The sequence below is a fragment of the Buteo buteo genome, chromosome 4 (genome assembly GCF_964188355.1).
Source record: "Buteo buteo chromosome 4, bButBut1.hap1.1, whole genome shotgun sequence".
NCBI classification, from domain to species: Eukaryota; Metazoa; Chordata; class Aves; order Accipitriformes; family Accipitridae; genus Buteo; species Buteo buteo.
Window position 1 is genome coordinate 49,378,585 of NC_134174.1, and position 12,342 is coordinate 49,390,926.

The following is a 12,342-nucleotide window of genomic DNA, read 5'->3' on the forward strand; positions in this document are numbered from 1 at the left end:
GCCTTTGAACATGCAGGGGATTTCTACTCTTCACTTTTAGTTTAGGTATTTAAGTACTCCCTGTTGCTGTAATATTTTACTACTTTATAGCTCATAATCTGTAGTGTTCTTTTATCTGTGTGTATTCCTACCAGGTATCACTAAATAGGTAACTCTACATCAGTTGGGAAGTGGAAACACCACTATTACCAGTATTGTCTATAGCTATACAGGAGATCTGGGCTGCAGAGCATAGAATCAGTCCTGTGTTTCCCAGTCCCAGACTAGACCCTGATGACTAGACAATGCCTTGTCTGTAATTTTGTTGCTCATTTTGGGGTTCAAGTACCTTGTAAGTAATATTTAAGAGAAAACTAGAATTTGCTGGAGAACTAGTTTTCCTTTTTGGTTTAATATATTTTAGCTACAGTTAACCATGTCTTATATAAATTGTATTATGACTTTTAATATACTGACAGCTGGAACCCATCTGCCTGGTCTGGAAGAAGGCACTGAGAAGGAATTAAATGCTGTGATGCTGAAGATGGTGGCTGCCCTTACAGCGAGGTCTGTGAGGAACACTGGTAAGAAATGACATATGACTGCATTACCTTTGTGATATTTGGTGGTAAGCGGCCATGATGCCTCTTAAGGAGCACCAACAAATCTTCTGACTTTTGTGCTTCAGTGAGAAGTGGAGGACAAAAGCTAGAAGTGTAGGGATAACAGTGTCACACCAGGAAGAAATGTGGCAAAGATATTATCATTCTGCATAATGAGCCTTATCCCAGTAGTCACCCTGTTTCCCTCATCCATGTGGATACTCCTGAAGTGTTTACATAGAAAACACAAACTTACCTTGTGGAAAACAAGACTCTGTGTGTAAGTTTTGTGCAGTTTGTTCATCCAGATTTTCTTCCATGGTATCTATTACTTGAAATCTTGATGGGATGAGATGCATGCTGAGTAACTAACACTCTGTTGTGGTTTAAGCCCAGCTGGTAGAAGCTGCTCACTCATTCTCCCCACCCCTCCCAGCCCTGGTGTGATGATGAGGAGAAAATATAAAGAAATGCTTGTGGATTGAGACAAGGACAGGGAGGGATCACTCACCACTTACAGTCACAAGCAAAAGGCAGGCTCAACTTGGGGAAAAAACAAAATCAATTTAATTTACTACAAATCAGATCAAAATAAGGATAATGAGAAGTATAACTCAAATCTTGAAACACCTTCCCACCAACCCTCCAGTGGCTCAACTCCACTCCTGGTTTTCTCTACCTCCTCCCCCCAGGATGGGAGTTACGGTCAGGTCAGTTCATTGGTCAGGTCAGTTCATCACACGTTGTCTCTGCCGCTCCTTCCTCCTCGGCGGGAGGACTCCTCACTCTTCCCCTGCTACAGCGTGGGGTCCCTCCCACAGGAGACAGTCCTTCATAAACTTCTCCAACATGGGTCCTTTCTGTGGGCTGATTTTCAGTCACAGACTGCTCCAGCGTGGGTTTTCCCTTAGAGTCCCGGTCATCTTTGGGGGCATCCACCTGCTCCAGCATGGGCTCATCCCCAGGCTGCAGGTGGGCATCTGCTCCCCCGCTCACCTCCATGGGCATTGGGGGACAGCCTGCCGTTTCACCACAGGCTGCAGGGACATCACCTCCTCCAGCGCACCTCCTCCCCCTCCTTCTTCACTGACCTTGCTGTCTGCAGAGGTGTTTCTTTCACATTCCAATCTCTTCCCCCTTTGCAGGTTCCCCTTCTTAACTCTGTTCTCCCAAAAGCGCTACCACCGTCACTGATGGGCTTGGCCTTGGCCAGAGGCAAGTCCGACTTGAAGCCAGGGAAGCTTCTAGCAGCTTCTCACAGGAGCCACCCCTGTAGCCCCTCCCCTGCTACCAAAACCCCACCACACAAACCCAAAACACAATCATACATTTAGTATTGGTGTACCTAAGAGGTGTATGTGTGGGGAATCTTGTGGAACATAGTAATATAGAAGTTAACTCTTCTGAATACTGGAATCCATGTTTGCAGCATCTTACACAGCGCAAATATATTGTCACAAACTATCAAACAGTCCCCTTCATAAACTAAAGAGATGTTTAAGCTGAAAACTAATAAGGTGTCTTTTCATTCATTATTGTATTGGAAAGCAGGCTTGAGAGGTGGGCCTGTGCAAACCTCATGAAGTTCAACAAGGCCAAGTGCAAGGTCCTGCACATGGGTCGGGGCAATCCCAAGTGCACATACAGCCTGGGCAGAGAATGGGTTGAGAGCAGCCCAGAGGAGAAGGACTTGGGGGTGTTGGTTGATGAGAAGCTCAACATGACCTGGCAATGTGCATTTGCAGCCCAGAAAGCTAATCGTATCCTGGGCTGCATCAAAAAAAGTGTGACCACCAGGTTGAGGGATGTGATTCTCCCCCTCTACTCCACTCTTGTGAGACCCCACCTGGAGTACTGTGTTCAGCTCTGGGGCCCCCAACATAAGGAGGACGTGGATCTGTTGGAGCAAGTCCAGAGGAGGGCCATGAAGATGATCAAGGGACTGGAGCACCTTTCCTATGAAGACAGGCTGAGAGAGTTGGGGTTGTTCAGCCCGGAGAAGAGAAGGCTCTGGGGAGACCTTATAGCGGCTTTCCAGTACCTAAAGGGGGCCTACAGGAAAGCTGGAGAGGTATTTTTTACAAGGGCATGTAGTGATAAGACAAGGGGTGATGGCTTTGAACTGAAAAGAGGGTAGATTTAGATTAGAGGTAAGGAAGAAATTCTTCACTGTGAGGGTGGTGAGGCACTGGTACAGGTTGCCCAGAGAAGTTGCAGATGCCCCATCCCTGGAAGTGCTCAAGGCCAGGTTGGATGGGGCTTTGAGCAACCTGGTCTAGTGGAAGGTGTCCCTGGCCATGGCAGTGGGGTTGGAACTAGATGATCTTTAAGGTCCCTTCCAACTCAAACCATTCTATGATTCTGTGATTAGAAACCATCGTCATCCAGTCATTTAATCCCTACTTGTTCTTGTGCCACTCAGTTTGTGTTGTCTGTAGCTTAAACAGCTCTTCTTGCCTCTCCTGCTATATTTGTAGAAACGTGGCACTTCATACCAACACTGAAAATCTGCCTGTGAAAACTACAAGTAAAGCACAGTTTAAGTAACAAATGATACCGTATTTGTCCCCAGTTGTTCTGAAGGACTATGGAATGGTGCCATATATCAAGATATTTTTGGATGATGAGTGCTACAGGAGTGCTACTCTCAGCATCTTGGAGCAGCTATCAGTCATCAATTATGAAGAATATATGAGCATTATCATTGGGGCCCTCTGTTCTTCTACTCAAGGGGAACTGCATCTGAAACTTGATCTGCTGAAGGTAATTAATGTGGCTTCCCACTTGGTTGTTGTTTTCTTGGAAACTGTTTGGCTTGTGGCAAATTGCTCTTAATCTCACCCCTAGCCCTGTATTTTTCCAAGAAGGTAAGTGCAGAAGAAAAAAGAGCTATGGGCCAGTTTTTGATTCTGATAAACTGGGCACTTTGATTTTTAGTGATGTGTCTGTGGTCAACACCTTCACCCAGTATCAGATTGTGAAGTATTTTGAAGACTTAAATAGTAATGCAGAATGGAGAAATGGAAATGGCAAAGGTCACAGTTGTATGAGCAGTTCTATGTAACGTGACAGAGAAAGGAGAGACAAATGTGAATGAAAGTGGAGGAGATGTGGAGGGAGGATATGAGAAGAGGTGAAGGAGTAAGATTGGAAGGGGCAGGGTAGGCATGAGATAAACAGCTTGATTCTGATAATTTTCTGAGGTTGAAACTTTGCTGTCCTTAATTTTGTCACCTCTCACATACACCAGTGTCATGGAAAGAGATGTGAGATGATGGAAAGAAGGAATCTTATGAAAGTTTGGAGGAAGGAACTAGAACTATTCATACCCTCTATTGTGTTTATGGAGGGTCTGATCCATAAGCAATGAAGCAGGGGAAAGAATCAGTGTGCTTTATTTTGGTTTAGATCATAGGCATCAAATTGAAAAGCAGCAGTGTTGTAAGCAGTTTCATTCTACCTTCTCTACCAAGTGTGAACTGAATTCACCTTTCAGCACAATATAGCAGCTGCTTCTGTGATAAAAGAACCATGTTACTTTAGGAAAACAAAAATTTATAGCTTTGATATGAAACAGTAAACTTTAACAATGTTTGTGGAAAAGTTGAGTACAGTGTCCAATCTAATATGAAAATAAATGCAGCTGCAGTGTCTAATTTTGACAAATGATAACTGTATTAAAGCATAATGCAAGCAAATGAATTTATTATCTACACCCATTGGGACTGTGATTGTGTTACACAAAAATTCAGATTGATTTGCTAATATATATTTAGCTGTTAAAGCCTAAGCCCAAATGCAATTAGCACTGCCGTATTCCATCGTGGCACGTGGACAATTATGACGAATAACAAATAATGGAATGTGAAATAAATTCTGTTAACATTAACTGGGTTAGGGGGTTTCCGGCAGACATCAGTTTTATAGATTCAAGACAGAGGAATACTAACTCATAGGTGATTAAATTCTAACTGAGTTAGAGCTGGAGGAAATGTAGTTACTGTTGACCTTCTCTGAAATGTGTTAAAGCCATCCTGATAACTTCAACTCTGAGTTATTAAATTCACTCCCTGTTCAGAAGTCTCTGCCTGGTTTGATACATTATCATACAAAATTGAATGACAGTAATAGAGTTCTCCCTCCCCCTCCAGTTCTGGTAACCATTTCTCACAGCCCTACATCCTGTTACAGGGAGATATATTTATGTTAGAAACTGTTCCTCTTCAGCAGGTTGTGAAGCGAACCTCTTTCATTGGATATCTGTTGGGAAACTTTATATGTAAAATTAGCCCTTTCCAATGTAAAAGGTACAGCCTCAAATTTGAAAGGTCCCTGGTGCCTGAAAGAGCATCATATTTACAAAATGAATTGTGCAACATACCAAAAACCTGGGATGGATTACATTCAAATACAGTAGACTGTTTCCTTACAATCTCTTCTTTCTCAGTAATGTTACTTCCACCACTACAGCTCTTAATAACTTTTCTAGATTTGTTTTAAAATGGCAAGCTCATAGCATTCAAAATTTACAAGTGGTATAGGTTGGTTTTCACGCATGGTAACATTGTCAAATGGCATTCACTTACAACCTGCTTTAAGCCCATTGAAGTTAGAGAAAATCTAATCACTTAATTATCTTGGGATCTGACTCTTTATGGCTTTTTTCCTCCAAAGTGTTGTGCAAACTTTAAAAATGCCTCTGCTGAGAAACGGAATTATTATTGCCTTTATTAATGAGGAGAGCCTGCTGATTGCAGTGTTCTTCTGGCCATCCTGTGTCACTGCCTTTTTGGAAAGGGTCTGCTCAGTCATATGAGCAAAAGTCCTGTGTAGCTTCTCATGTGTATTCAGGGCTGTAGGAAGACTTGCCTATAGAGAGCTGTGCTGCCTTCTCAGTTACTAAAAGAGGTTATTTACAATTGAATCTCTGCTTTTATTTATTTAAGGCAAAGGCAGATTTCTTGAGAGAGTCTGAGGAGACTGGTGAAAGAATGGCCAAAGGTCTGAAACTACCTCTGGCCAGACTGACTAGGATATGTAATGCAGGAAATTTGATTTCTTCGCTTATTCCTGTGAGCTCTATTCTCTACCTGTCAGGCTGACTGCACGGGTTGCTCCAGAGGGTGCATTCAAATCTTGGTTGTTTGACTCATTGGGTATATGGGGGAAGGGAGGAGGAGAAAAGTTGTGCAGTGGTGACCTTTACTTTGACCAACTTTTTTTTTTTTTTTTTTTTTTTTTTGTCAAAGAGTGACATTTCAGTGAAAGAATTTTGGTACAAACTTGGAATTTTAAAATATTCTGAAGCTTCTTTGTCCCTTGGTTTAAGTGCTTCTTTTGTCTCCTTTCTTCACAATGTTTGTAGTCACTCCTAAGGATACTGGAGAGTCGCAAGAGCCATTCAGCTTTCAGAACCTGCAGTGGATTCAATGGACTCTTGTCCCTTCTCTCAGATATGGAAGGTGCATTGCAGGACCCTCCATCTGGGCTGTGGACAGCAATTGGGCAGAATTGCATATTGGAGCTTGTTTTCTACACACTTCAGGGGATATCAGCAGCCCTGCACCTGGACCCTGTCAACAGCTACTTCTTCCAGAGGAATGGTCTCTTTGAAAAGATGGCAGAGGATCTTGGGTCACTTGGATGCTTCTGGACACAAGGGCAATGGCAAATCCCTGTGACCCTTGAGAAGACAAGGACCTTTGCAGAATTCTTGGATGCAGCTTTCTGTTCTTCAGAACCTTTCCCAATGTGGCTAAAGAACTGCATATGGATTCTGAATTTTCTTGATCACATGGTCAAAGGAACCCTCCATCTGAAGAGCTACTTCAAGGAGAGAAAGCCAGAGATGGGAGAGGGAGAGGCATCAAGAGATGATCAGGAGGGACCCCAAGCTCAAGAAGAGCATCCTGCTGTTTTCAAAAGACCAGGCAACAAATTACCTGCCTCTGCCTGCAGGCAATGGGGAAACCCTGAAGAGAAGTAAGTCTTTATTTACTACAGGAAATAGAACAGTAAGACTGGTATCTCCATTTTATATGGTAGTAAACTGAGGTAAGGTGTGACATAACCTGCCTAGAACAAACAAATCAGTGTCACAGTCCCAACACCCAGGCCTCCAGACAGCAGAAATCACCTCTTTTTGAAAGGTAAATGGTGCTACACATTGGGGCATGTGTTCAGTGGAGCAGAGGGACACACAACTCCGAGAGTTACAGTTTGTGCTGATGATTCTGACACATGCAATGTGGGAGTAGGAATGGGCTCCAAGGAAAAGGTTGCTGGGACTTGAAGCTTGTCTTTAGTCTCTGCTTGAATCTGCCCTGATCAATTTGGATTTTCTCAATTATGTGGAAATCTGTTTCCAGTCACCTGGTACCTTAAAAATAAAAACTATTTTAAGTTATTTTAAATGCTCTTCCATGCATGTGTGTCCAGACAGGTGTCCAGACACACACACTCTCACTCATTTACTCATACAGCTGAAAGAGAGAAAGTTGGAAAAGCAATAATAATGCTGCCTGCCTCGTATAATGAAGGATTATATCAAAATATATATCCTTTGCAGGAAGAAAAGACTGCACCAGAAATCAACGTAGCTGTCAGCTGTGAATCAATTATGAATAACTTGCATTTCATAACTTGTGAGATCTTCTGCACCTTCATGTGTCTGTAGCTTGATCTTGAATCTCTCAGTCCTTTTCTCAAAAATGTTTCTGGTTGGAGTTATGCTTAAAAAGGCTAAGTTTATAACTGTGAGATTCCTTCAGCCCTTATTGTAGGTTATTCCACAGTCATCTTCCAGGTTTAAAGACCAAGTCATTAGGTCTGCCACTTGTAGCTAGCAGTCACTGAAGTCAGCAGAACTTTCATTCCCTGAGTACTGAGGCAGGCTGAGTAAGTATTTCTGGTCATATTTGTACTGGTTTGAAGGAACCAGAAAAACCTGCAGTAGATTTCTTTGCTCCTTGTGCAGCTGATTTTAAAATAGTCATGGAGAAGTTTGCTCCCTATCACCACTCTTTGAATTACACTGGAAGCTTCTGGTTAGATACTCAGTGCTGGGGAGAGGGCTTGGTGGCTCAGGAGGAATGAATACTCTTTTCAAAGTAGAACTTCCTAGCCCCATTTAGGAGAACATGGGTCACTGTGCGGAGACTATATGGATGGTGGTGGTTATAAGAAGTCCATAGCCTGTAGCTTATGTGTATAAGGGAGGTTCAGGGAAGGTGAGGGAGAAAGAGTAGATCAGTGGCAATGCTGGCAAGGGTATGGCTCTGTCTTCTGCTTATTTTTCTCAAGTTACTAGATCTGAAATGTAAAGCAAGGCTTTCTAGGTCCTGTGTTGTTTTGCCTGCTGAGCTGTGAGGCTGTGTAGTAACTGAATGAATACAGCTTGTGGGGAAATTAATCATATCAGTTGGGATCCATTCAGTTCACAGTGTCTGGTTTGGGACAGTTGGGCTTTGGTTCTGGGATGTGAAGGCACAAAAGGAAGCCAGATTAGCTAGAGGTGGCTGGAGACTGTCCAGGACAAGTGTATGCAAACACAGCAGAGGAACATGTTCTGGCAAGCTGTCAATATTCAGGCCACACAGCCTGTATCCCTTTCCAGCAGTAAATTTTCTGAAAATAAAAATAAGAAATCAAGTTCCAAGAGTTCCTGCAAGCCTGTGGTTCCCCTGATGCATCCTCCTCTTAGCTGTACTCCATGCTCACACTTCCTCCTGAAGAAGGCTTCAGCCTGGGGCTATGCAGCTTGAAAGGAGGAACTTGAGTGCAGTCAGCATAGGTGGCATGTGATGCCCCATCCTGCAAGATGTATTTAACATCCCTGAAGAGGGGGAAAGGAGGTCATCCTATGGGAGCCTGTGACTGAGAGAAAAATCAGCATTTTAACTGGATAATATTCTAGCCCCTTACACTGCCCTGTGGTCAATGATGCTGCAAGCTGCTGGGCCACAGGGCAATTGACCCTTTCATTCCCATCTGAAAAACAGCCTTCTGTGTTCCTGCTCCTGCATTAATGTTTGAAATACCTTCGGTGACAGATGAGGTCTCTGTTTTTCCTTTTGCTCCTGGTGGTTAGAGATACCTTACTGCAAACTGTGTTAACTAAGGCTGATCTCTCTTTGGGAGTGAAGCCCCTCTTCATGTCCACCCTAGCAGAATGGCTGCTGCAGCTGCTGTTACCACAGACTCACTGTGCCATTGGCTTTTCAGGTTCTTTGCAGCATCTTATTTTGTCCCCAAAACCTCTTATTTATCTATTGTTTAAGTAGCAGCCAGTGCAGAGTAGATTTGGGATTCACACCATGATACTGGTAAAGTAGATGGAGTGGAATCATGGGGTTGACTGGATAGCCCTGAGGCAGGAGTGCAAGAGATGAGATATTTGCAGGAGTGAGGAGTTGGTACCAGCTTTTGTACTAAGACAAGCCAGAAAATGAGGCCCTCTTGGAAAACCGCAGAGAAGGCTGGAGACAAGGCTTATATAATATTCTTAGAGGGGAGAAAGTATGCAGTGCTGGCAGGGAAGTTGAGGTGTAGTTCACTGCTGGTCGGGGACTCTGGATTTTTCTTCTTTGCTCTTCCTTGTTAACAGCCCTGAAGACTGCTAAACCTGCCAAGCAGTGCTCAAAAAATAAGACAATATCTCCTTATAGTTATGCCAATGTGTTAACTATTTCATGATTTTATTTACTTTTTAAAGGATCACTTTCTATTATTGCCTTCTGATATTCACATTTTGTTAGCTCACATTTTACCTTTACTACATATCATATGGGTTATAAAAAAAATTCTCTATATGAAAGCAAAATTTTGAGGTTCAGAAGTAACCATATTTCTTCAGTGTCTAAGTCTTTAGGAAGACTAGTGCGTGGTTAGGAGAACCAGACACACTGCCTGACAATGTATTTTTATAGTGCCAGAGATGGGAATTTGAACTGAATTGAAAGTTTGGGAAGTCAGTCCTTGAAAATAGTGGCTTAGGCTAAAAATGAACTTGCTCTGGGGAGCACAGCCACAGCAGGAAAACAGACTGAAATTTCGATCCTATTGATTCTAGTGGGCCTGGATTTTTCTCTTTTAAGGTGGTTAAGGTTTTTGGGGGTAGATGAGAAGAAAGCATATTTTTAGTATGTACTTTTTTCTTGTTCGACATTGAAAAACTCGCCCACATTCATGTCAAGTACAGGTGTGTGTGTCGAAACTGGGGGCACTGCTGCAGTAAGTATTTATACCACATCTGATTTTGAATCATTACACAGAAAATATTGCAAATTAACAATTTCTTTGAGTCTTTCTTGAGGGTGCAGTAAGAATTATTTGTCACTGTGTGGCAGTGTGCTACACATTACTCGCTGCTCTGATGTATCAAATGAGTCTTTTTGGAAGTGGCTAACATGTTACTACAGCCTTTTTACCCTCCTTTAGGTCCCTTGTAAAGGCTTTTTTTATGCTCACTCTTTTACTTGTACCTTTTGTTTTATACAGTCCATAAAGCATATTGTGCCTTTTTTTTTTTTTTTTTTCCCCAGTCTAATTATGGCTGTTAGATGTTGCCTTTTCTTTTCTCATGAGATCTATTTGGGACAGATGTTTCTGGCAGTGCACATCACAACTCTGGTTCAGAGGTGCACCCAGAAATGCTGATGATACTCTGAGCATGACAAGCCTGCAGTGCCTAAACTAGAGTTACTGCTATGCTGTGTCTTCGTCTTTGAGATCTATCTGACCTCTAGCCTGCATCATGGCATAAGCAGATCTTCTCTGTGGTAACTCTGATGCCACAGTTCATTCCTGTGCCTGAATGTACAAAGGTGATACATGGCAAAAATGAAAACTGGTGGGGAAGCACAGACATTTAACTTTTTTTTTTACTAGTTTAAGTAGATTCTGGTGTTGGAAGGGAAGGGTGGCATACTGATTTCATCAAGATTGTCTCATCTTTAATATTGCTATTATGGTTTTAAAGTATGCCAGTTATAATAGGACCAAAGTTACTGCTTGAAAATAGAAAATGTAACACTAGTTCTGGGCTGATGCGTCAGAGAGGTCTCCCTCTGGTTGTCTGTTCTCTCTGTACTGCAAGTACCTTCAAAGGCAAAAGTAGTTTAAAGAGGCTGCTGCACATCTTTGAATGTGCAGGTGCCTGAGTTGTGAGCTCATGAGCAGGTTATGTCCTGTCTTTGTTACTCAAAGGAGGCTTCCAGCTGTTCCAGGTCATCTGTATTGTTTGCTTAGTTCCGAATGCTGAGCTTATTACTGCTAAGAGGATTTAATGCTGTACTCTGCTGGAATATTGTTGGACCCTCTTTGCTGATCTTAATGATAATTATGACAGTAAGTCTTATGCATCTTTTTCTTGCAGGTGGGAAATGGGTGACTGTGCCATTGTAAATCCAGGTGCTCTCTGTGTTATGGTGAGGTTGCTGCCAAAGCTGTACAAAAAGGGACACTCTCAGGTGAGCCTGAATGTATCAAAGTGCCGTCTAAACAATGTCTGCTACTTTTCTGTAGCTTCATTTCCAAGAATTGCTTACTCTTTGCAGATGTGGAAGTACTGAAATTTACCTAGAACACTGGCAAGAGGAACAGTGCAAATTTCACTGAGTCAACAAATATAAGAACAAAAAAGGCTCTTGGCTATCAGTTTGACTAAGTGTTTCTATACCTATCTGATGCAGTACATGTGTCTTGGTCCCAGAATACTTACTGCAAAGGCACAAGTGTAGAAGTCCCTTGAAAATTGTTTAAAATATTGCTAACGGACCTAGCAACCAGAACAGTCTGGCTTTTTAGGCCTAACAGTCCATAAACTTTCAATGAAACTTAGAATCTGCTTTGCTTTGTCAAACCTTCTATGCACACACCCAATCTGAACAAGCATATTGCCTATATTGTATCTGCTATCTGGTCTAAAATACTTGAATACAGTTAAAGTACATACGGAGGGATTGAAATAAAACCAGATTGTTCCTTCAGAACTATGGAAGGTGGGAGTGCAACTAACTGCTGGCACATCCCAACTCTGTGTAGTGGAACCAAGCCATCAGCTAGTGAAATTTTAACTACAGTAATTAATTTCTGAAAAACAAGTAGAACAGTTAATTGGATGAGAGAGAGTGTCATCAAGAAATTTATCAGAGCTGGCTCTAGGGCTGAGCTCTATGAAAGAGAAAGTCTCTCAGACCCTCAGTAGATGGCAGTGTTCTTAAAAATATGAAGGACTAGAGCAAAAATTCCAGCAATTTCAGTTACGTATTTAAGTGTGTTCATCTTTTCTTCCCTTTTCACTCATTTTTTCTTAGTCAACAAGAAATTATTAACGATAGTGTTTGCTGTTGTGAATAGGATTGCCTCAGGTAAAATGGGACCGCAGTTGTGTGGGGTCCTACATAGTCAGACTCTAGCTAGAAGTTAAAACATGTCCTGAAGAACTTTTCATCAAATGACCCACAAAAAGGATAGAGGAAAAATAGGATTTTTCTGGCTAGTTCTATGTAAAAGTGGGTGAGAGAATGAGTGGAACCTCATGTCCCATAGCTTGGGCAGCTCACTGATGCTGCCAGGTAGTGACACAAAAGGCTGGACTTTAGTACCTTTAATCATAACATATACCATGACATGAACCCTTGTGCAATGAGGTGCTACTTGGAACATGGGAGTCGGGCAAGATCTGTTGCAAAAGGTGGACCTCAATGGCTAGTGAAGAGGAGCTACTTGGTAGAAGGATAATAACTGAGGGAACTTCTCT

General features: G+C 42.3%; 1 protein-coding gene across 1 annotated transcript in view; it reads left to right on the forward strand.

Moving 5' to 3' along the window:
- Window positions 1–12,342, forward strand: part of WDFY4 (WDFY family member 4) — a 145,152-nt gene that overhangs the window by 19,980 nt on the left and 112,830 nt on the right. Inside the window, exons 10-13 of the mRNA XM_075025984.1 lie at window positions 459–563; window positions 3,154–3,344; window positions 5,947–6,563; window positions 10,957–11,050. Of these exons, the coding sequence (XP_074882085.1) occupies window positions 459–563; window positions 3,154–3,344; window positions 5,947–6,563; window positions 10,957–11,050 (1,007 nt within the window). The remainder of the gene's footprint in view (window positions 1–458; window positions 564–3,153; window positions 3,345–5,946; window positions 6,564–10,956; window positions 11,051–12,342) is intronic.